Below are 25,298 nucleotides of genomic sequence, written 5' to 3'. Positions count from 1 at the left end.
TCTTCTCTAAATGTTTGATAGAATTCATCTGTGAAGCCATCTGGTCCTGGACTTTTGTTTGTTGGAAGAGTTTTAATCACAGTTTCAATTTCATTACTTGTGATTGGTCTGTTCATAGTTTCTATTTCTTCCTGGTTCAGTCTTGGAAGGTTATACCTTTCTAAGAATTTGTCCATTTCTTCCAGGTTGTCCATTTTATTGGCATATAGTTGCTTGTAGTAAGTAGTCTCTTATGATCCTTTGTACTTCTGCAGTGTCAGTTGTAATTTCTCCTTTTTTCATTTCTAATTTTACTGATTGGAATCCTCTCTCTTTTTTTAAAATGTTTTTTTATTTGGTTGCACTGGGTCTTAGTTGCAGCTGGTGGGCTCCTTAGTTGTAGCATGTGGGCTCCTTAGTTGCTGCTTGAGGGCTCCTTAGTTATGGCTCACCAGCTCCATGGTTGCAGCACATGGGCTCCTTTGTTGCAGCTCATGGGCTCCTTAGTTGCAGCTCACCAGCTCCTTAGTTGTCACATGCAAACTCTTGGTTGCAGCATGCATGTGGGATCTAGTTCCCTGACCAGGGATCAAAGCCGGGCCCCCTGCATTGGGAACGTGGAGTCTTAACCACTGCACCACCAGGGAAGTCCCTCCCTTTTTTTCTTGATGAGTCTGGCTTAAGGTTTATCAATTTTGTTTATCTTCTCAAAGAACCAACTTTTAGTTTTATTGATCTTTGCTATTTTTTTCTTTGTTTCTATTGCATTTATTTCTGCTCTGATCTTTATGATTTCTTTCCTTCTACTAACTCTAGGGGTTTTTTTGTTCTTCTTTCTGCAGTTGCTTTAGGTGTAAGGTTAGATTGTTTATTTGAGATTTTTCTTGTTTCTTGAGGTGAGATTGAATTGCTATAAACTTCCCTTTTAGAACTGCTTTTGCTGCGTCCAGTAGGTTTTGGGTTGTTGTGTTTTCATTGTCATTTGTTTCTATGTATTTTTTTATTTCCTCTTTGATTTCTTCAGTGATCTCTTGGTTATTTAGTAGTGTATTGTTTAGCCTCCATGTGTTTGTGTGTTTGTGTTTTTTATAGTTTTTTTTTCCTGTAATTGATTTCTTTTTTTAAAATATTTATTTATGTATTTGGCTGCATCTGGTCTTAGGTGCAGCGTGCAGGCTCTTTATTGCAGTGTGTGGGCTCGTGGCATATGGGATCTTAGTTCCCTGACCAGGGATTGAACTTGCGTCCGCTGCATTGGAAGGCAGATTATTAACCGCTGGACCATCAGGGAAGTCCTGCCTATAATTGATTTCTAATCTCGTAGTGTTGTGGTTGAAAAAGATGCTTGATACGATTTCAACTTTCTTAAATTTACTGAGGCTTGATTTGTGACCCAAGATGTGCTCTATCCTGGAATATGTTCCGTGTGCTGTTGAGAAGAAAGTGTATTCTTCCACTTTCTAGTGGAATGTCCTATAAATATCAATTAAGTCTATCTGGTCTACTGTGTCATTTAAAGCTGTGTATCCTTATTTATTTTCTATCTGGATGATCTCTCCATTGGTGTATGTGGAATGTTAAAGTCCCCCACTATTATTGTGTTACTGTGGATTTCCCCTTTTATGGTTGTTAGCATTTGCCTTATGTATTGAGGTGCTCCTATGTTGGGTGCATAACTATTTATAATTGTTATATCTTCTTCTTGGATTGATCCCTTGATCATTATGTAGTGATCTTCCTTGTCTCTTGTAACAGTCTTTATTTTAAAGTCTATTTTATCTGATATGAGCATTGCTACTCCAGCTTTTTTTTGATTTCCATTTGCATTGAATATCTTTTTCCAACCCCTCACATTCAGTCTGTATGTGTCTCTAGGTCTGAAGTGATCTCTTGTAGACAGCATATATATGGGTCTTGTGTTTGTATCCATTCAGCCAGTTTGTGTCTTTTGGTTGGAGCATTTAATCCATTTACATTCAAGGTAATTATCAATGTGTATGTTCCTGTTTTCTTAATTGTTTTGGGTTTGTTTTTGTGGGTCTTTTTTTCTCTTGTGTTTCCCACCTGGAGAAGTTCCTTTAGCATTTGTTGTAAAGGTGGTTTGGTGGAGCTGAATTCTCTTAGCTTTTGCTTGTCTGTAAAGCTTTTGATTTCTCTGCTGAATCTGAATGAGATCCTTGCTGGGTAGAGTAATCTTGGTTGTAGGTTTTTCCCTTTCATCACTTTAAATATCCTGCCACTCCCTTCTGGCCTGCAGAGTTTCTGCTGAAAAATTAGCTGTTAACCTTATGGGGATTCCGTTGTAGGTTATTTGTTGCTTTTCCCTTGTTGCTTTTAATATGTTTTCTTTGAATTTAATTTTTGTTAGTTTGATTAATGTGTGTCTCGGCATGTTTCTCCTTGGATTTATCCTGTATGGGACTCTCTGTGCTTCCTGGACTTGCTTGACTATTTCCTTTCCCATGTTAGGGGATTTTTCGACTATAATCTCTTCAAATATTTTCTCAGACCCTTTCTCTTTCTCTTCTTCTTCTGGGACCCCTATAATTCAAATGTTGGTGCATCTAATGTTGTCCCAGAGGTCTCTGAGACTGTCCTTATTTCTTTTCATTCTTTTTTCTTTATTCTGCTCCTTGGCTGTTATTTTTACCATTCTATCGTCCAGCTCACTTATTTGTTCTTCTCCTTCAGTCGTTCTGTTATTGATTCCTTCTAGTGTAGTTTTCATTTCAGTTATTGTGTTGCTCATCACTGTTTGTTTGTTCTTTAGTTCTTCTAGGCCCTTGTTAAACATTTCTTGTATTGTTTCGATCTGTGCCTCCATTCTATTTACAAGATTTTGTATCATCTTTACTGTCAGTACTCTGAATTCTTTTTCAGGTAGGTTGCCGATTTCCTTTTCATTTATTTGGTCTTATAGGTTTTTACCTTGCTTCTTCATCTGTACCATATTTTTTTGTCATCTCATTTTTTTTGACGGGTGGGGCCGTGTTCCTGTCTTGCTGGTTGTTTGGCCTGAGGCGTCCAGCACTGGAGTTTTTAGGCAGTTGGGTGGAGCCGGGTCTTGGTGCTGAGATGAGGACCAATGGGAGAGCTCACACTGATTAATATTCCCTGTGGTCTGAGGTTCTCTGTTAGTCCAGTGGTTTGGACTCAGCACTCCCACCACAGGAGCTCAGGCCTGACCCCTGGCCTGGGAACCAAGACCCTGGTCACACAGGGATTCCTCCCGTCCCCTTAGGTGTCCAAGGTCCCTCACCAGCGCCTGACTGGTGCCCTAGATATGAGGAGACATGAACTCTGCGTCCTCCTACTCCACCGTCTTGACTCCACACCCTGCATTTAAGTTTCTTTCATGTCTTTTTCATAGCTTGATAGCTCATTTCTTTTTAGTGCTGAATAATACTACATTGTCTGGATATACCAGTCTATTTATCCATTCAGCTACTGCAGGACATCTTGGTTGCTTCCAAGTTTTGGCAATTATGAATAAAGCTGCTCTAGACATCCGTGTGCAGGTTTTTCTGTGGACGTAAGTTTTCAACTCATTTGGGTAAATATCAATACCAAGGAGTACTCAATCATATGGTGAGAGTATGTTAGTTTTGGAAGAGACCACCAAACTGTCTGCCAAAATGGCTGTACTGTTTTGCATTCCCACCAGCAGTGAATGAGAGTTCCTGTGTCTCCATATCCTTGCTAACCTTTGGTGTTGTCAGACTTCCAGATTTTGGCCATTCTAATAGGTGTGTTGTGATATGTCATTGTTTTCATTTGCATTTCCCTGATGACATATGGTATGGATCTTCTTCTCATATGCTTATTTGCCATCTGTATATGTTCTTTGGTCAGGTATCTATTAAGCTCTTCGGCCTATTTTTTTAATAGTGCTGTTCGTCGTCTTATTGTTTAGTTTTAAGAGTTCTTTGTATGTTTTGGATAACAGTCCTTTATCAGATGTACATTTTGCAAATATTTTCTCCCAGTCTGTGGCTTGTCATCTGATTCTCTTGACATTGTCTTTTGTAGGGCAGTTTTTATTTTTAATGAAGTCCAGCTTATCAGTTATTTCCTTCATGAATTCTTCCTTTGGTATTTTATCTAAAAAAGGCATCACCATACCCAAGGTCACCTAAGTTTCCTCCCATGTTATCTCCTAGGAGTTTTATAGTTTTGCATTTTACATTTAGGTCCTTCCAGGTCTCTTCTTATTCTTGCTTGTCTGCCCCTGCTGCAGTCCCCAACCAAGGGGCAGTGCAGCTGCTCCATTGTTACCTGAGCTCTTTACTTCCATATATTTTTTACTTTAACAAGTTCCATCGTCTGTCTGACATAGACCCTCTTCTTAGAGCAATAGAGGTAGGGAAACAAGTAAATAAAGACTAAGAACTAATGCTCTGAGGGCTTCCCTGGTGGCACAGTGGTTAGGAATCCACCTGCCAATGCAGGGGACCGGGTTCGAGCCCTGGTCCAGGAAGATCCCACATGCCGTGCGCCACAACTACTGAGCTTGCACTCTAGAGCCCGTGCTCCACAATAAGAGAAGCCACCACAATGAGAAGCTCGTGCACCACAATGAAGAGTAGCCCCCGCTCGCCGCAACTAGAGAAAGCCTGCATGTAGCAACGAAGACTCAAAGCAGCCAAAAATAAATTAATTAAGTAATTTTTTTTAAAAAAGAACTAATGCTCTGATTCAAGCTTAATATGGCTGCTTCTTGGGGTCATCTTCCTATTAATATTTTTAGCATTTGATTGAAATGACAAAAGTTCAGGCTTACTAATTGAGATCCTTCTCTAATGATAGTATAAACTACAAGCAAACTAATAGAACCAGCTCAGCAATGTTAAGCAAGTCTTTTTGTTTTTTTTGTTTTTTTGCATTATGTGGGCCTCTCACTGCTGTGGCCTCTCCCGTTGCGGAGCACAGGCTCCGGATGCGCAGGCTCAGCGGCCATGGCTCATGGGCCCAGCCGCTCTACAGCATGTGGGATCTTCCTGGACCGGGGCACGAACCCGTGTCCCCTGCATTGGCAGGCGGACTCTCAACCACTGCGCCACCAGGGAAGCCCAAGCAAGTCTTTTTAAGAGGTCTTCATATGTGAATTTCAAATCTTCTGGACTCAGGGCGGGACTAGACCCCTCTCTAAAGAAGCTGCTAAGTGAAACATGTCTGGTTAATTTCACAGCCACTCACAGGACTGTTACTTTGGCAGTCACTAACTTGGCAGTATTTGCATTGCTTCACTCCATTCAGTCTTTAGGTCTCTTTCCCATTTTTGACTTTCACACACACAGCTCTCTACAACAGGATTTCCCACAAAGAGAAAAACTACAAAGCTGCCAGAGAGGGCTTATTTTTGCTACTCCTCTGAGCTGCAATCCAAATTACTGCTGTTTGAAAAGGACCTGAATAAGCATCCTCCTTTGTGATAGGAGATGCCTTTGATGGTACCTTGGCTTTCTTAGACATTCCCAAGTTCAGAGGTTTTGATTTGCTGTTCCTGAGAAACCACTTTCCTGACCCTTTTTTTCATAGCTTGAAACGGCTGCCACAAGGGTCCACGCTATCATTCCTGCCCCATGGCTGAAGGAGCATGTGTATTTTCTTTTGAAGCTTATGCTGCAGCAGTGTAGGACCCAGTATGAGCTGGGGAAGCTTTTACAGCTGTTTGTTGGAAGAGAGCATCTCTTCTCTGATGGTAAGACAATACTTACAGGTAAGTTGCTGTTAGGACGTTAGCTTACTTAATCCTGAAAATATTTTAGAAGGGCATTCAGGAAATTAAAATGCATAGGATATAAGACATTACAGTCCAGAACGGGGTGTGAAGAAGAGGTTACTGGAAACTTCAGTCATGGTTAAAGCATTTAAAACAGCACAACAGGATATAAAACAAGTAATACAACTATTTACTAATTCTAAGCAAATAGCCAAATTTCCCCTGGCTAACCTCTATAATACCCTGTCACTATTATTGTTTTCTTTGACAAGTAACCTTAACATGTCATCGTTGCTCAAGGTCACAGACTTGCTTCAGGAATGCCTAATTCATTTTGAAGGTTTTAAGAGACAAATTGTGTCGATTTTTTTGCAGATTCCTCCAGACATTGGCAGTCTCTAAGCTTGTTGCTGATTGAATGAAACCAATATTGCCTTACCCTCTTTTCTACTTGTTTGATAATTTCAAGTTTTTGTTGAGTGATAATGTTGTTCTTTTACGCTGGATTCTGGTATTTTTCACTACCAGGGTTATTTTATCACATTTAAACTCACAGATGTTCAACTGGAAAGCTCACATTTGCACAGAACAGGCGCAGAATGCCTGGGCTTCATGCCCGTGTTGTGGGCTGTGGGGCTGATGACTAGAAGGGAAGGGGGGTGTTTCCAAAATGCAGTGTATATAAGCTACTGTCAGTTACTACATAGGCCAAACAGTAGGTCCTTTTAATATAAGATACTTTCATTGCTCTTTAGTAACTTTAATTAAGAAATAAATTTTCTGTTTTCTTGCCAGAGTTAACCCTATCCTTAAAAAATTACAAGGATTGTCTACATTGTTAACCATTACTATAATGCTTTTATTCACGTAATTAAATTATTTCTGTTTTTATAGAATATTTGTATATCATGTATGTGCTTAGAGAAAAGAAAGGTTTTTTTAAAAGACTTATGTTTTATATTATGCCTGCAAAGAAACCCAGCATGCTCGTACTGGTGGTTATTGTGCAAGGTGTCTCACTGTCCCTGGAACTACCTAAATCAGACCACAGCTCAGCAGGTGGCATTGGGAGCAGGCTCCTATAGAATGTTTTTCATGCCCCTCCTTCATGGTAGGGCACACGTAGGCTCTATGCATACTATATTTGGGAGTGGGAGCAAACCCAGCCACATAAATTATTGGCAGAGAATTCCTAATGTTACTAAGGGTAAGAATTTGTTTGATTTCACTTATATGTATAATCTAAAGAGCGAATGAACAAACAGAAACAAACTCATAGATACCAGGAACAAACTGGTGGTTGCCAGAGAGGAGGAGGGTGAGGGGATGGGCAAAATAAGTGAAGGGGATTGAGAGGTACAAACTCCCAGTTATAAAATAAGTAAGTCACAAGGATGTAATGTACAGCATAGGGAATATAGTCAATAAAATTGTAATAACTTTGTATGGTGACAGTAACTAGATGTATCATGGTGATCATTTTGTAATGTTCAAAAATATCAAATCACTATGCTGTACACCTGAAACTGATATAATATTGTAAGTCACTTATATTATACTTTGATTAAAAAAAGAGTCTCTCTTTTTTTAAAAGAGACTTTCCTGGGGACATCAGGAAGTGCTTAGCTGGGTCTCCCTGGGTTAAGTTAGATAGATATCTGGAGGAGCAGGTGGTGCTCCATTCTGAAGACAATGTACCACAGGAGAGCTTTGGCTGTTGACCACCTGCAGTTTCAGCTGTCCTAGAAGTTCTGTGTCTTGATCCACATGCTGCCTGCAGTGAATGAATGAGTGAACAATTATAAAAACAAATTTGTTCAAGGTAGGAGGAAAATCTGGAAAAAGATGGAACTAACCTGAATGAATGGCCAAATCTTCCCAAGGTTAACTGAGTCGCTACTACATAGCAGGCCACCAACTTCTGCCTGGTATATAAAGCCAGATTGATAGATGGAGTCCATGTGCTAATCTTAATAGTTCTTACTATATAGGAGCTGCCTTTGGCTTCCTCTGTCAGCCAACCAGAGTAGAAAAATAGGTTTTTATTTTCCCTTTAACTACATTATTATGTTAAATATAAATATTCTCCCCTCATATTTAGTTACTCTTGAAATGCCATAGCAGTATTTTACTGATTAAATGCTTATATCTGCTTCTCTTTGGCACAGGTCCAGATGTGAAGAAGCTGTGCGTCCTTAGCCAAATTTTGAAGGATACATCCATAGCCATTAATCGTGTAATTATTACCAGCTACAGCCTTGAGAATTTTCAGCATGAATGTAGATCAATTTTAGAAAAACTGGAGACAGATGGATACTTTGCTTTGGCCAGAAGGGTAGCAGAACTAGCTGAGCTACCTGTGGACAACTTGATTATTGAAGAGGTATGATTAGTCTTTTAAGTTATTTAAAATCTTAGCTTTGTGAACCAGCATTAAACAGAGAACTAAATGATGTATGTGATTTACCAGTGATGATACTTTTCACTTTTTTTTTTTTTTTTTTTTTTTGTGGTACGCGGGCCTCTCACTGCCGTGGCCTCTCCCGTTGCGGAGCACAGGCTCCGGACGCGCAGGCTCAGCGGCCATGGCTCACGGGCCCAGCCGCTCCGTGGCATGTGGGATCTTCCCGGACCGGGGCACGAACCCGTGTCCCCTGCATCGGCAGGCGGACTCTCAACCACTGCGCCACCAGGGAAGCCCTACTTTTTCACTTTTGACACAGACATTACTTTCAGAAATGGATGAGCCTAGAATGCCCATTTTTGAGGAGTGTTTGCTTTAATATAAGGTTAGCTTACAGGACATGCTACAACTATTTTACTTTGAATAGAATTAAATATAAGGTGGCTTCCTCTTGAACCTCATTCAATTAGATAAATTTAGATTTGTTTTTCATACCTTAACTTTCCAGATAAAATATCCAGGATCATCTGTAGCCAAGTCCCATGTTCTCTAACTTGATTTGGGTTTTAACAAGTATGGTATACCGAGGGAGCATTAGCATTTATATTTCTTTATCCAGGAAAGGCTAAAAATTGCTGTGTTCAATTTCACAGATAACACAGGAAATGCAGACCTTAAAACACATTGACCAGTGGTCCCTGAAACAAGCAAGAATTGACTTCTGGAAAAAATGTCATGAGAATTTTAAGAAAAATTCCATTTCAAGCAAAGCAGCTTCTTCCTTTTTCTCAGCCCAGGCTCTTACGGCATGTGAGTGCCCAGCTGAGGAGGGACCAAGCAGCACTGAGGAGCGCCATCTGCTCCTCACTCTGGCAGGACACTGGCTTGCCCAGGAGGACCTGGTGCCTTTGGAAGAGCTGGAGGAGCTAGAGAAGCAGATCTGGCTCTGCCGCATCACCCAGCACACCCTCAGGGGAAGCCAGGAGGAAATAGCCCCCAGATGTTCTCAACAGATTTCAACTAGTGGTGAACTTTCCTTTGAAAGCTTAGCCAGTGAGTTTTCATTCTCTAAGTTGGCTGCTCTGAACACATCAAAATACTTAGAATTGAATGGCCTTCCATCCAAAGACACTTGTGAGAACAAACTGAACTGGAAGGAGCAGGAGTCCCTAAACTTTTTGATCGGGCGCCTATTGGATGATGGCTGTGTGCATGAAGCAAGTAGAGTATGCCGATATTTTCATTTCTATAACCAAGATGTTGCCTTGGTGTTGCACTGCAGAGCACTAGCTTCAGGGGAAGCTAGTGTGGATGACCTGCACCCGGACATCCATGCTCTCTTACAAAGTCCTGAGCTGCTTGAGGAAGAAGAAGAACCTGGCGTTCCTCTAAGGAAAGTCCAAAGCAGTAAGTGAAGGAGATCAAACTGCCCTGAGTCCTGTGAGGTGCTGTTGGCATTCTCTCCAGGAAGAAAGGGTCCCTTTTGGCACACCAGTTACACTAAGTTAAGGGTAATTCATAAACTAGTTAAGTAGTCAATGAAGTAGGAACACCTATGTCTTTTTTTTTTAACCTAGAGCTCCAGTTTATCACACTTATTTATCTATTTACTTATTTATTTATTTGGCTGCATTGGTCTTAGTTGTGGCATGCAGGATCTTCGTTGCAGCATGCGAGATCTTTAATTGTGGCATGTGGGATCTTTAGTTGCAGTATGCGGGATCCTTTAGATGTGGCATGCAGAATCGTTAGTTGTGGCATGCGAACTCTTAGTTGCAGCATGTGGGATCTAGTTCCCTGACCAGGGATCGAACCCGGGCCCTCTGCATTGGGAGTGCAGAGTCATAGCCACTGGACCACCAGGGAAGTCCCACCTAGGTCTTTTAACTAGCTAAGTAGCAAAGTTAGAGGGAATCTATCTGACTTGTGGCTAGTTCACTGAAATTTATCCTATGTAAATAATCATGTTTCCAATTGTACATGATCACATATAGAAATATAATTGATTTTTTATGTTAACCTTTAATCCTGTGATCTTGCTAAACTCACTTATCCTAGGAGTTTTCTTATAGATTCCTTGGGATTTTCTATGGAGATAATCATATCTGTGAATAGAGGCAGTTCTTTTTCCTCCTTTCCAATCTATTTGCCTTATTTATTTTTCTTGCTTTACTGCTCTAGCAAGGACTCCCGGCATGATGTTGGATAGGGGTGGTGAGAGTGGACATCCTTGCCTTGTTACTGACCTTAGGGAGGAAGCATTCAGTCTTTCATCATTAAGTGTGATATTAGCTGTAGGTTTTTTGAAGACACCCTTTGTCATGTTAGGGAAGTTCCCTATTTGCTGAGAGTTTTTATCATGGATCAATGTTGAATTTTTTCTGCATCCATTGATATGATCGTGTTTGGTTTTTTTTTCTTGTTTAGACTAGTAATACAGTAGATTACATTAATTGATCTTTTAAAATATTGAACCAGCTTTTTTGTATTCCCAGGAAAAACCTCACTTGGTTATGGTGCATTATTCTTTTTGATATATTACTGGAATCAACTTGCTATTTTGTTGAGAATTCTTACATTTATGTTTATGAAGAATACTGATCTGTACTTTTTTTTTTAATACCATCTTTGGTTTTTGCATCAGGGTAATGCTAGTTTAATGCGTTTCTGGAAAACATTACATGGAATTGGTGTTATTTCTTCTTTAAATGTTCAGTAGAATTTACCAGTAAAACCATCTAAACCTGGAGATTTTTGTTTTGGAAGATTTTTTTTTTATTTTTATTTATTTACTTTTGGCTGTGTTGGGTCTTCGTTGCTGCACGCGGGCTTTCTCTAGTTGGGGTGAATGGGATCTACTCTTCATTGCATGTGCAGGCTTCCCATTGTGGTGGCTTCTCTTGTTACAGAGCACAGGCTCTGGGCTCACAGGCTTCAGTAGTTGTGGCACGCGGGCTCTAGAGCGCAGGCTCAGTAGTTGTGGCACACCGGCTTAGTTGCTCCGCGGCATGTGGGATCTTCCCAGACCAGGGCTTGAATCCATGTCCCCTGCATTGGCAGGCGGATTCTTAACCACTGCGTCACCAGGGAAGCCCTGGAAGATTTTTAACTGCAAATTTATTTCATAGTTATATGACTAATCAGGTTATCTTTTTCATCTCAGGTGAGTTTTGGTAGTTTGTGGTTTTTGAGGAAACCTTTTCTTACCTTTGGGTTATTTGCACATTTTTTAGTCATCCATTTTAATTTGTGATTTTGACTGTATAGCTTTGCATCGCTTTTTTAATTGGTTGCTTTATGGGTTACATTATACATTTGTAACTTTTCACAGTCTACTTAAAATTATATTTTAAGGGTAGAAACCTTACCACCATGTAGGTTACTTTACTTCTCTCCCTTTATGTGTTAGTTGCCTTATTATATTACACCTACATACACTGAAAATCTCATCAAACAATGCTAGATTTTTTGTTTTCAACCGAAAAATATATTTTAACAAACTCAAGAGGAGAGTAGTTTATTATATTTACTCAGATATTTACAATTTTTGTTGCTCTTCCTTCATTCCTGATGTTCCAAGTTTCCTTCTAGTTCCTTTTTCCTTCTGTGTGAAGGACTTCCTTTAGTAATTCTTTCAGAGTTGTCTGCTGGAAACAGATTCTCTTAGTTTTACTTCATCTGAGAATGTCTCTATTGCACCTTCATTCCTGAAGGATGATTTTTGCTGGATATAGAACATTTATTATTTTCTTTCCACACTTAAAAATGTTCTGCCGGGCTTCCCTAGTGGCGCAGTGGTTGAGAGTCCGCCTGCCAATGCAGGGGACACGGGTTCGTGCCCCGGTCCGGGAAGATCCCACATGCCGTGGAGCGGCTGGGCCCGTGAGCCATGGCTTCTGGGCCTGCACGTCCGGAGCACGGGAGAGGCCACAACAGTGAGAGGCCCGCCTACCGCCAAAAAAACAAACAAAAAAAACGTTCTGCCACTTCCTTTCGACTTCTGTGGTATTTGATGAATAACCTGCAGTCATTCGAATCACTGTTCCCCTGTAGATAATGCATTTTTCTCTTGTTGCTTTCAAGATTTTTTTCCTGTCTTTTGTCTTCAGCAGTTTGGTTATAGCATGACTGGACATGTATTTTGGGGTTCACTGAGTTTCTTAAATATGTAGCTTTATCAAGTTTAGGTAGTTTTCAGACATCATTTTTTTCAAATATTTTTCCAGCACCATACTCTTACTCCTCTCCTTATGGGACTCCAATGACTCCAATGAAACAAAAACAAAAGTTATTGTTTCACAAGTCCCTGAAGCTTCGTTCAGATCGGATAATTTCTATTTTTCTATCTTCAGTTTCACTGACTCTTTCCTCTGGCACTTCCATTCTGCTATTAAGATTTTTTTTTAATTTCTGTGATTTTAAAATTTCAGTTCTACAACTTCCATTTTATGCTTCTTTATACCATTTATTTCTTTGCTAAGACTTTCTGTTTTTCTGTTTATTTTAAGAGCGTTCATAGTTGCTTGTTGGAACATTTGTAATAGCTGCTTTAAAGTCTTTTTCAGATAATCAACATTTATGTCATTTTAGTGCTGGGTTTCATCGTTTGTCTTTTCTTTGTCTTATATGAGTTGAGATCTTCTTGTATTTTTGTATGCTGAATAACTTCATGTTGTATCTTGGACATTTCGAAGTGTGTTATGGGATGCTGCATCTTGTTTAAATCCTATGAAGAATGTTGATATGTTTTTAGCAGGCAATTGACCTGGCTATGTTCAGACTACACGTTCCAATGTACTTTCTGTGGGCTGTGGTTGTAACATCAGTTCAGTTTTCAAATTCTTTGTGGTGCTGTTCAGATCCATCCTGTATGTGCCATCCTGTGGTCAGTCTGCAACCTGCGTAGTGGTCTGTCTGTTGACTTAGTTCTCAAAGTCTTTGATATGTTGGTCGGGATCAGATCCATACATGCAAAGCCTAGGAATGAGCCCTAATGTTTATAAACAACTTGATTGTGTTGCTTTCCTGAATCTCTCTTCCAAGTACTTTCTGGTTGCCCAAGGCTTTCCTTTTCAGTCTTCTGGCCAAAGCTGGAGGTTTAGTTACCCCATCCTGTCATGTACTTTCCTGACTGCCCGCATCTAGGGCCAGCTGACAGGAGGATAATACAAAAAGGAACAGGGATTCACTCTGCCCCCTTAGGACCAGAGCACCTCTGATCGGAAAAGAAGGTCCCTCTCTGAGTTTTGGCTCTTGCCAACTGCTGCTGCAGCCCCTCCCACCACAGCTGAGTGGTTGCTTAGGAGCTAGGACCAGAGAGAATGGGCTGTGGGAGTTCCCTTTCTGCTCTTGAGCCTGTTCTGGAGGACGTCTCCTGGAGCCCACTCTCTTTGTGAGCTGTAGTGCTTGGTTCTGGGTTTCGGGCAGCATTGCATTCAATCTGGAGATTCCTAGAGGGGAGAAAATGGTGATGCAGGTTATCTTCGATCCATCTGCTACTGTTTGCTCTTCAGAGTCCTCATATAGCACTGCATGCACTGTGTCCAGGTTTTATATTGAGGTCAGTGGGAGAGACCTAGAACTGAAAACTCTAATGAAGGATTTTAAGCAGGGGAATAACATGGTCTGAGTTGCTTTTTATAGTTTTGTGTTTAAAGCATATTTTTAAAAGTAATATCTTAAAAGCAAAAGTATTACATGCTTAATATAATAAATCACACAATACAGAAGTGCATAAAGTAAAAAGTGAAAGTTATTTATCCGTTCAATACCACGCTCACCAAATTCCCCAGAATAACATCTTTTACTTGCTTAGCGTACATTATTTTCTACATGTGGGCTTGCACATGTGTGCGTGTGTGTGCGTGTGTGCACACACACACACATTTATTTTCTACAAAAATACAGTTATATTGTTCTGCAACATTTTTCCCTGTCAGTACAGATAGATTGACCTCATTCTTTTAATAACTGCAGGGTATTCTACTATATGAATGTACTATGATTTTTTTTAAATTGGAGTATGGTTGCTTTACAATATTGTGTTAGCTGATTCACTTTTCTATACAGTATAGACTATATGTATACATATATCCCCTCTTTTTTGGATTTCCTTCCCAGGTCGTGTACTATGATTTTTTTAACAATGATTTACTGATACACATTTAAAATTTTTCAATTTTGTTTTTGCTATTAGAAACAGTGTTATATAAATATTCTTTTCTACTTTTTTCCACTAACGGAAACCCTTTCTCAAATTAAGAAAGTTTTATTTTAGGCTAAGAGCTTTTTTTAAAAAAGCAGGAATGGATTCTAATTTTACTGTGCCTTTAAGGTATCTGTCAGATGATCCTTGATTTTTGTGATTTGCATTTTAGAATGTGAAGAATGCTGAGTGTGTGGAAGATGGAGTTGGGGAAGAAGGGAGGCTGACGGCAGGAGACAGTAACACCTCTTAGATGCAGGGTGATAAAGGCTGGAACTAAGGTGGTGACTGGAGAGATGTTTTGGAGATACAGTCAGGTAGACCTGGTGATTATTTGACATAAGGGGAAATTGGGAGACAGTGTATGTGGAGGACAGTCTGGCAGGCATCTTTGGTGATGATCTCTAGAGTGTTCATTAGGTGGCTTTGAGTCTTTGAAGTATCCTGGGCTGGGGATTTCCTAGAAGGCGGCAATGAAAGAAGTTTAAGTGGGGTGTGAGCCCTGTTAGAAGTGGTCCCAGACCCAGGGGGAGTCAACAGGGTGCAGTGAAGGAAGCTGTGAGCAGAGAGGTAGAGTCATAGGGGGCTGAGGAGAGACCTTAAAAGCCCCTTAAAGCCCCCCTCAGACCTGTATTTGCTTCCAGCTTCAAGTTTGGACAGTCAGTCATTTGTGATACTGCCCCCCAGTGATGAAGTGGTGACTACTCTGGAAACTCTGACAAGCAAATGCCTCCATGGGAAGAATTATTGCCGGCAGGTCCTCTGTCTCTATGCACTTGCCAAGGTACGTGCCAAAGGGCTGGGTCTCCACAGGAGCTCCCTCTGAGAGGGAGGGAAGGGAGAAGGTGAAGGTGGATTTTGGACATTGCCCTCGGTCAGCCCTTCAGATTATAATCATGACCTGGGAGTAGAGCTCTTGTCAGGATGTTGGCCCTTATAAATCCATCCCTGGGGAATAGTGGTGAGCTTTCCATATGGGAAAGAGCCCAAAATAAGTTTTAAAATAAAATTAAATGGAATGTAATGACTGTAAAACAGGAAACAGAGCAGCCAGGAATTGTTCTGGCTTTGTGCTGATTGAGTGAGAAAAAGAGTAGATTCTAAGTGCAGTGGAAGAGCACGAGAGAAAGCAAGCCGAGCACTAAAAGCCCTTCCTTGGACAACAAGGCTCAGAGACTTCTTTGGAAATTGAGGGTTTCCTTGCTGCCACGGGAACAATAAAGAAGGGGCTCTGCCTTTTATTCAACTTCCTTAGGTTTCATAACATTTGAAAAGCTCAGTGTTCAGTGAGAGATCAGTCACCTGATGTTTTCTGAAGACAAGCCTTTCTCTTGCTTGGATTCACCTCATTGGCAAAGCAATTTAGAAAGGGCTAGAAAACAGTGTTTGCTTCTTCTAAGGTTTCTGCTCAGGATGAGGGACCTTTAAGCTCAGAAAACCATGGCGTCTGTCCACATCAGATTTCAGGGAAGGCTGTCTTCTGCTGGCTTTCTCCTGGTTCCTAACGATGGCTGGGATTGGCTCTGCCTTCCTCTCAGGAGTTGGGCTGTTCCTACACAGATGTCGCTGCCCAGGATGGTGAGGCCATTCTCCGGGTAATCTTGGCCTCTCAGCAGCCTGACCGATGCAAGCGAGCTCAAGCCTTCATCAGCACCCAGGGCCTCGAGCCAGACACAGTGGCTGAACTTGTGGCTGAAGAGGTGACCCGGGAGCTGCTGACCCCATCAGAGGGAACAGGTGCCCTACCTTTCAGGCCTCCCCAGCCTTTCAGATCACATTCTCAAGTTCCCAGCATTAAGGATTTGATGTTATGCTCATATATATCTTGTATGCTGTCCTTTCAAGTTGCCAGGTTGCACTTGTAAGAGGAGAACACATTGCATTTATTTTGTTGTTATTGCTTTTTGTTTATTGTTTTATGATTATATTTAGAGTAACTGTGCCTTTCTCTGAGCTAATGAGCTCCTGCTGTCCTGTAAGATGGCATCTCACCTGAGATATTTGACCCCAGCAAGAGGAGAGCTGCCCGGGAGCGCCTTCACTATTACCTCCTGGTGCCCAGGCCTGGGCAGAGTGGGCCTCCTGCTCTGGGGCTCTTGTCTTCCTTTCATCTCTCTCAAGGTAAAACTAGCACCTTTCTCCACATCTTTCTGTATAGGACATAAGCAGACGTTCACCCCAACAGAGGAAAGCCAGACGTTTCTTCAGCTGACTGCTCTGTGTCAAGACCGCACCTTGGTAGGCATGAAGTTGTTGGATAAGATTTCCTCCGTTCCCCATGGGGACTTGTCTTGCAGTAAGTTCTTGGCCACTTTCTTACATGTTTTGGGCCCAAGCAGGTCTCTAAGAAGTCTTCTGAGGTTAAGTCTTTTCAAAACTCAATTTGGATCCTTGTTCCTTCTCTGGATCCCTACTCCTCCAGGATTGTTTGTAAGTTCTTAGTAGAAAGCCATAAGTTCATTGAAGAAAAGTTAGAAGATATATATGGCGAAGCAGCCCCAAATTTAACATCACACAAAAAGGTAACCTTTTAACATTTGGCATATTTAGCTTATTTTCTTCTTACATTACCCTGAAAAATGGCTATTATTGTCCCCATTTTAGAAGGAAACTGAAGCTTTAGAAAAGTTGATTAATTTATAACTATTAAGCAGCAGAGCTGGCATATGAACCGTCTGTGTGATTTCAAAGCCTGCTCGCTCTTCAGTGTTGTATGCATTCAGTAGCATGTGTCCCTCTCATCTTTTTCTATGCAAGTCCATAGGTTTTTATTTTTCAAAAATAGCATTATACTGTGTATACTGTTTATAATTACCAATATGCTGTCATTAATATCTTTCCATGACACTATTCTATATAATTTTTTATAATTTTTAGTCGTTACATATTATTTCTCTTATATGTAATTAAAAAATGTATATACCCTATTGTAGGACCTATAGATTGCTTCCAATTTTCTGCTGTTTTAAACACTGTGATAGACATGCTTATAGGCAAATCTGTGTGCACATCCATGGTTATTTCCCTAAGACAAATTCCTGATTCAGGAGTATGCCCATTTTTAAGGCTTTATATATATATTGCCAAATTTACTTCAGGAAAAAAAATTCACTTTCATTCCCTCTTAAGCAGTGTGTGAAAGTATCATTTCCTGGAGCCCATTATACTCTGCAAATTTGACTGACGCGTAAAAGGCATTTTACTAATGTTTTGTGAACACGTGAGATTTTAAGAGGTTGAATACGTTTATTTTATTTTATTTTTTTTTGTGTGGTACACGGGCCTCTCACTGCTCTGGCCTCTCCCTTTGCGGAGCACAGGCTTCGGATGCACAGGCTCAGCGGCCATGGCTCACGGGCCCAGCCGCTCCGCGGCATGTGGGATCTTCCCAGACCGGGGCACGAACCCGTGTCCTCTGCATCAGCAGGCGGACTCTCAACCACTGCGCCACCAGGGAAGCCCTGAATAGGTTTATTTTTAAAACAGCCTTTTGGGAATTCCCTGGCGGTCCAGTGGTTAGGACTCGGCAATTTCACTGCTGTGTGCCTGGGTTCGATCCCTGGTCAGGGAACTAAGATCCCACAAGCCGTGCAGCACGGCCAAAACATAAATAAATAAAATAGCCTTCTGTATCTCTTCTCAGTCCAGTTCAGCAACATCTACTGAGTACTGACTGTGCGCCAGGCACTCTAAAAACAGGGGTATGGTGAACAAGTTAAGCAGCAGTCCTGGAGCTCACAGACTAGGGGTGTCATTCACAGTAAGCATACTGATGGGGCCAAAGGTTTTTTTTCCTTTCCTTTTTTTCCTTTCCTTTTTTTCCTCCCAAAGGTTTTGGGAGGAAATGTGCAAACCAAGACCAGAAGCATTAGTAGCCAGTAGGTTTGGGGAGGGCCCCACAGGTGCAAAGGCCCAGAGGGCACAGCATATATTAAGGCTGAGAACCCCTCTTCTGTCTTCCAGCATTGCAAATATTTTTCCCAGTTTGCCTTTTAATTGTGCTCATAGTGATTGTGTATAGTAGTTTTAAATTTGTGTGCGTCACATCTCAATCTAGAAAGCCTGTAGAAGCGCAGAGCATCAAATAGCACTTGATTAGGCCCTAAGACTCTCCACTCAGCTACAGAGAATGCCCTCGGACTTGTATTGGCAGGTACTCCATCAGTTTGTCTGCAGAAAGTTTCTCCATCTTTAGAAAGCTAGCGTTCTTTGTTCTCATTTTTTGAGCCTTTGGGAAATGCTGTCACTATATGCAGACTGTCTGAGGAGAGAGTTAATCCCTGTGCTGTCACTGAGAGAACTGACTTCATCAGGGGGCCGTCCCAGAGCTAGAACTGGTGAGGTCAGGGATCTCAGAGGACTGGTGAGAGAGCCTTCTCCAGACAGGCCCAGCTGTACCAGGCCCCTTGACCCTCCTGCCAGGTACAGAGCTAGACAGGGGTTAGCCAGGGTTGAAAGTCCTGTCTTACCAGTGCCCAACCCACCCAGCCACAGAGCTGCTGATCCTGGCTCATCACTGCTTCACACTGACATGCCACATGGAGGGCATCATCCGAGTCCTGCAGGCCGCCCGGCTGCTCACAGACAACCACTTGGCCCCCAATGAGGAGTACGGACTGGTGGTAAGTCACCCCCTAACCTTCACCCTCCATCCTGAGGAAACCTTTGATAGAACAGATAGGCTGGAGACTATCAGCTCAGAGCTGATGTGGTCTTAGGGAATTTACCTATCTGGATACCACTACCTACTTGGTAGCTGGCTGGGCAGTTCAACCCTCTGCTCCAGGTTATGATTTCTGTCCAAATCAGAGATTGCTCCAAAGGAATAGAAATCAAAGAGGATCCCTGCCATGCTCCAGGACTGTCATACCCCCTTACCAAGCAGTTCGCTTTTCTAGAGGGCTAAGACGGCAGTTACTTCCCCCACAAAACAAAGTTCAGACCTGCCTCTTATATCTGAATTGAAAATTGAAATGAGCTGACAACTCAAGCTTCCTGTACCTCCCCCCAAATCCTCTAGGCTTGAAACTGACCCAAGTGTGTGAGCAAGCCATTGGGTGCTGTAATGAGGAGTGGTGGGAAGAGGAAGAGTGCCTGCCCAGGAGGGTGGCACTTCGGCACTTGATAGTCACGTTTAGAGACAACAGAGGAGGGGACGGCCAGCCAGTGGTTTCCCAATGACTAGCATTTCTGAATCCTCCAGAGAAGGCCCCTGTTGGGTACATGGGATGGGAAGGAGGGGAGACAGGCAAGGAGGAAAGGAGTTAAGTATGGCAGCCTGGCCACTAACCCTTCCTGCCAGAGGTCGGTATTTGAAAGCAACCAAACTGTTGGGGTAGTGGTCTGGCTCAGAGAACTCCAAGCAATGCTGATGCAAGCTTCCCTCTCCCTTTGTAGGTGCGTCTCCTCACTGGCATTGGAAGGTACAATGAGATGACATACATATTTGATTTGCTGCATAAAAAACACTACTTTGAAGTGCTGATGAGGAAGAAATTGGACCCGGTAGGTGTACCATATTTTTGAGCTGCAGTATGACATGTACTACTGACACTTGGGAGTCTCAGGTTTTCTCAGGATTAATTCCAATCAGGATGGACTCCCGGGATATAGAGGGAGGGTATTAAGGGCCTCCCTAAGACATATACTGTAACCAGTAGCTTAAGGTTACAGAGCTCAGACCAGTTTAGAGTGGAGAGTTTTCAGGGGACCATGAAAAAGTGTGTTGTCGAGAGCTATTCAGAAGTGAATGCCAAGGTCTGGGTCTAGAAAGCTGTGGAGCTATTTATGATGATGACCAGGAAGGAGGCTGGGAAGCAAAAGCCTGACTTGCCAGGCCTTTGGTCTCCGGGCGCTTGTCTGTCCTCAGCATACTATGTGACACCAGGCACGCACTCACAGAGCCTCTGTTTTCAAGTTATTCATTGACTGATTCATTGTTTTCACCCATTTCACCTCTAAAGATTTAAAAACCTATGGGACTTCCCTGGCGGTCCAGTGGTTAAGACTCTGCGCTTCGGGGAACTAAGATTAAGATCCCACATGCTGCGTGGCAAGGCCAATAAACAAATAAATAAATAAAAACCCAGGTGCACTTTTGACATCTGGGAACTTGGGTCCAGCCAAGCAGGATTAAGAGACAAAACAGAAAAACTCTCCTCAATGCTGGGCTAGTTTCAGGAAAGGAGCAAGTCCTGGACATAGGGACACCTTCGGAACTTGGGCCCAGCCAAGCAGGATTAAGAGACAAAACAGAAAAACTCTCCTCAATGCTGGGCTAGTTTCAGGAAAGGAGCAAGTCCTGGACATAGGGACACCTTCAGGATTTTAAAAGCTGTTTTTGAGGCATTTTTCTTCCTGCATTTAAATATTCTTTTAATAACTTTGTTTCTGATTACAAAAGTAATGAATATTCAACGTTAAGACGCTTAACGGGTGCTCACTTCGGCAGCACATATACTAAAAATTGCAACGATACAAAGAAAACTAGCATGGCCCCTGTGCAAGGATGACATGCAAATTCGTGAAGCGTTCCATATTTTTTTTTTTTTTTTTTTGCGGTACACGGGCCTCTCGCTGTTGTGGCCTCTCCCGTTGCGGAGCACAGGCTCCGGACGCGCAGGCTCAGTAGCCATGGCTCACGGGCCCAGCCGCTCCGCGGCATGTGGGATCTTCCCGGACCGGGGCACGAACCCGTGTCCCCTGCATCGGCAGGCTGACTCTCAACCACTGCGCCACCAGGGAAGCCCGCGTTCCATATTTTTAAAAAAAAAGCCACCTGGAAAACAGAACACGAAAAAAAGCCCTGTGTGTCTAGCTACTGTCTGCAGACAGCCACTGCTAACAATTTGGTATAGGCCCTTTCTTTGCACATATACCCACAAACATATACATACATGTTCACATATTTTTATCAAACTTCTGTCATGCTGTGCAGATAGGAAATAGCCTGCTTTTCTCAGTTAATAATAAGCATGAATAATTTTCAAGTCAACATCGGTTTTAATGGCTACATGGTGTTCTCTTAGATCTTATTCTGGACATCTGGAATATTTCTAATTGTTTGCTATTAAATATCCTTGTTACATCCATCTTAGCACTTTCCTCCGCCTGCTTCTTTAGGGATAGAGTCCTAGAAGTGGAATCGTTAGACTAATGCACGTGTGTACATTTTTAAGGCTTCTCACCTCTGACAGGTCTTACCATTTACACTCCCACCAGCAGAGATGTGCCTGTTTCCTTATACTCAGGATAGTATAAACTTTTGTATTCATTTTTATCTTTTCCTTTTCCTTGGGAGTTTCTGAGGAACTTTCAGAATCAAAGGACTAGGCCAGTCCTGCTTACCTTGCAATACATGGCTGAGACCTTGGTATCCCCCGCTTTTTTCTGGGCAGAGTGGTACCCTGAAGACGGCCCTACTGGACTACATCAAACGCTGCCGCCCTGGGGACAGTGAGAAGCACAACATGATTGCCCTGTGTTTCAGCATGTGCCGGGAGATTGGGGAGAACCATGAGGCAGCTGCCTGCATCCAACTGAAATTGATTGAGTCTCAGCCCTGGGGTGAGCAGAGGTCACAGCAGCACCTCCAGGGTGCTGCTGGCCAGGGAAGGTTCTCAGGGCTAAGCAGGGCAAGAGTCCATGGGACTAATACCCACCTCAGCTTCTAACATTTATTTAGTGGGGCCCCAGGGGGCAGAAAGGAGACAGAAGGGGGGTTGGAAGGCATTTTACCCCTCTTGTAGCCAGTGCATCCAGGGGTGTCACCTGTCAAGAACCAATGTATGTTGATGCCGTGTAAGCCTGCCTTGCTGTTTCAGAGAGAAATTGAACTAGATGGGGCAGTGAATCCTACTCCAGTGTGTGTGTGTACTTTTGGCCCAATAGCCTTTACCTGAGTGAGACATACCTGCCTCCCTGTGAACATGAGCTGGGTTGTTTCTATAGTCCACCCTACTACTGAGTGGGATGAGAGTACCCAGCCTTGGGAGTCAGACACACCCAAGTTTCCTTTACTCCCCTACAGAGGACAGCCTCAAGGATGGGCACCAACTGAAGCAGCTGCTGCTGAAGGCCCTGACTCTGATGCTGGATGCAGCAGAGAGTTATGCCAAGGTAACCATGAGAGTCTTACTCCAGACTGGACTTGGGGCTTGGTGTCTGCAGTAGGAATAATTTTATTTTGTTCCATTGCTGGAGGGTTCACGGGGGGGATGACGGCAACAAAGTCTTTATCTGTGCCTACTGCCACCCTTATCCCTCAGGACTCCTGCGTGCGACAGGCCCTGCACTGTCACCGGCTCACCAAGTTGATAACACTGCAGATTCACTTTCTGAACACCGGCCAGAACACAATGCTCATCAACCTGGGCCGCCACAGGCTGATGGACTGTATCATGGCCCTACCTCGGTTCTACCAGGTGAGCAAAGAAGAAAAACCTAGCCCGTGCTGCCAGCATCCTCTCTCCTGCTGTCCTTGTCATAGGACCCAGAAGCTGAGTGGTTTCCCTAAGGTCTCAGGGCTAGTGACAGAGCCAGGACAGTCCAGCTCTCCAACTGCCTTTCCATAGTAGTATTTCTTACCAGCATATTGTCTGGGCAGAGGTTGGAGAACAGTGAGACATACTGTCTCCTTTCCCCACGCTATTAAGCCAGCAGAGAGGCAGACATCTTTGCACTTAAGATAGTTGAGGTTCAGGGGAACATCCCTGCTAGTGGTCCTGTGAGCATCTCTTAGCCCCAGCATTTCCAGACCAGTGCACTTGGGTTAGCATAAAAAGTCAGGGCTTCTGAGAGGCTGGTTCTAGCCCTTTAACAAGGAGGGATGGTTATCAGGGAATCAGCCCTTTCACTGTTTACCTTAGAGAGTTGAGTTAGTGAGAAAAATATTCATCAGCAGTTCTTTTAACCCACTGTGAGGAAGATTAAAAACACTGAAGGAAGGTGTTTGGGGTGTCAGGGAAGGGGAAATAGCAAACTTTTCACCAACCCTGATACATAGAGTCTTCTAACATTATTGGTGATAATACTGTACACTCATAGAGTGAATATGAAGTCATTTTCTAGAGCAGTTTGCCTTCGGTTTTACATCAAATAGGCTCTAATGGTGTCCTCCTTCCCCTCCATCCTTTTAAGGCTTCTATTGTGGCTGAGGCCTATGACTTTGTTCCTGATTGGGCTGAAATTTTATACCAACAAGTGATTCTTAAAGGAGACTTTAATTACCTGGAAGAATTTAAGCAGCAAAGGTTATTAAGATCCAGTATATTTGAAGAAATTTCAATAAAGTAAGTATTAAAATGCCTCTGCTTTCAGCTCAGGCACGGGTAAGAATTTTATGACTACGTATAACATGCCGATAGGCTACCCCTCTGCTTGAGATGGCAAAGAGATGTCAAGAATACCCAGAAAGACGATCTTTTAACAAATTCATGCAAACAGATGAATGAGAATAGTTTGCTTATGGTGCTCTGTACTTAAAATGGGAGAACTACTCAGCTTGTCTGAGGTGCCAAAAACACTAAACATCAGAGGTCCCCTTTGGAGTATTGAAATTATTCTAATTAAGGCCAGCATTAAGATACTCATTTTTAATGAAATAATTTCATTGTCTATCAAGCACTCCCTAATAGTCTGAATGAATGATTCCTCAGATTCAAACACCTTCTCCTCTATAGACAGTGATAAGTATCAGAGCTGATAGCCCTCGTTCAAGATGCAGTTATCTTAACCTGTACGTTCTTGTTTCTTTGTCTAGATGTAAACATCATCAGCCTACTGACCTAGCTGTGAAAAACCTGAAGAAGTTACTCACATATTGTGAAGACGTCTACTTGTATTACAAGCTGGCATACGAACACAAATTTTATGACGTTGTAAATGTGCTTCTGAAGGACCCTCAGACAGGTTGCTGTCTAAAGGACATGCTAGCAGGTTAGCTGGATTCAGATGACATGAGGACGGTTACTGCCAAAAATTCATACATGCCTGTTTTCTTATACTGAAATGAGGTACTGACAGATGTTTGTGGTCAGACTATAGAAATGCCATGTAAAACCCCAGGACTGACCATACCAGTCCTTTGTGAATAGTGGGTGAAGAAGGAGAATTTTCACAAGGAAATTCCTATTTGAAAATAATTATTCATCTATACCATTTTATATAGATATTGGTATTAAGATCAAAAGTCCATCTTCCTCAGGATAGCTTCTACTTTAGGAGATGATACAATATTTAGTAAAGAATGCCTGTGCCTGCAGATTCCAGTTTCAAAGGAATTTAATATTATTTACACAGTTAAGGAACAGATGATACATTTCCATTTATTAGAAACTGATCTCTATAATAAAATAGATTTTAAATTCAGTGTATGTCATTATTACTGCTAAGGAAATCTTAGCCCTTGTCTACCTTAAAACAATCTTTATTGGCTGTAATTATTGCTGTGTAGTCACTGCTTTCTGTTAATTCCTCAAATCATTTAGATGGTCCTGTCTTCCACTTAGTGGTCTACAGAGCTTTGATTGAGGATCCTACTTCCCGTGTAAGAGACATTTAAAATATTTTTTGCTCTGTCCCTACTTTTGGTTCTGTGGCAGTTTAAAAAAAGACTCCAACCACAGATTTGGTTAAATGGCTTAAAAGAAAATATATAATAGAGACGATCACCCTATCTCTGCTTACAGCCACAACCTGAGTTATAAGTTCAATTACTCCAAATAAATAGTTCTTCTAGGTACTTAATTAGGCCTTAGTATCTAAACAACCAACCAATTTCCCCAAATAAATAAGAAGAGGAAGGCAGCTCTATGCCTTTGTTGCTCTAGGGTGACACTATTAAGGACCTCACATCATTTTTGTTTTAAAACTACATCTACTTATCAAGCACTTATTAAGCTTTATAAGTATACAGAGAACTCTAGTCCCAAGAGCTTTGTTCTTTACTCTCCAAAAATATCTCTTGGGAGGTAACACAAAATTTAAGT

General features: G+C 42.1%; 1 protein-coding gene across 7 annotated transcripts in view; it reads left to right on the top strand.

Moving 5' to 3' along the window:
* SPG11 (SPG11 vesicle trafficking associated, spatacsin) overlaps positions 1–25,164 on the top strand; it is a 77,056-nt gene extending 51,892 nt beyond the window's left edge. For 3 of the 7 annotated variants that reach the window (XM_079912245.1, XM_079912243.1, XM_079912246.1), the window contains 13 exons: positions 5,518–5,698; positions 7,870–8,084; positions 8,759–9,512; positions 14,955–15,094; positions 15,849–16,047; positions 16,469–16,606; positions 18,799–18,932; positions 19,708–19,815; positions 21,708–21,876; positions 22,340–22,428; positions 22,578–22,733; positions 23,449–23,600; positions 24,071–25,164. In XM_079912245.1, coding sequence (XP_079768371.1) covers positions 5,518–5,698; positions 7,870–8,084; positions 8,759–9,512; positions 14,955–15,094; positions 15,849–16,047; positions 16,469–16,606; positions 18,799–18,932; positions 19,708–19,815; positions 21,708–21,876; positions 22,340–22,428; positions 22,578–22,733; positions 23,449–23,600; positions 24,071–24,251 — 2,616 coding nt within the window. In that variant the 3' untranslated portion in view covers positions 24,252–25,164. Of the gene's footprint in view, positions 1–5,517; positions 5,699–7,869; positions 8,085–8,758; positions 9,513–14,482; positions 14,622–14,954; positions 15,095–15,848; positions 16,048–16,468; positions 16,607–18,798; positions 18,933–19,707; positions 19,816–21,707; positions 21,877–22,339; positions 22,429–22,577; positions 22,734–23,448; positions 23,601–24,070 lie in introns of those variants that run through there. The other 4 variants (XM_079912244.1, XR_013826976.1, XM_079912247.1 and 1 more) reach the window with 4 other exon arrangements.
* The last annotated feature ends 134 nt before the right edge of the window (positions 25,165–25,298 follow it).

Source organism: Stenella coeruleoalba (assembly GCF_951394435.1).
Source record: "Stenella coeruleoalba genome assembly, chromosome: 2".
Classification (NCBI taxonomy): Eukaryota; Metazoa; Chordata; class Mammalia; order Artiodactyla; family Delphinidae; genus Stenella; species Stenella coeruleoalba.
This window is presented reverse-complemented; position numbering and strand designations above follow the sequence as displayed.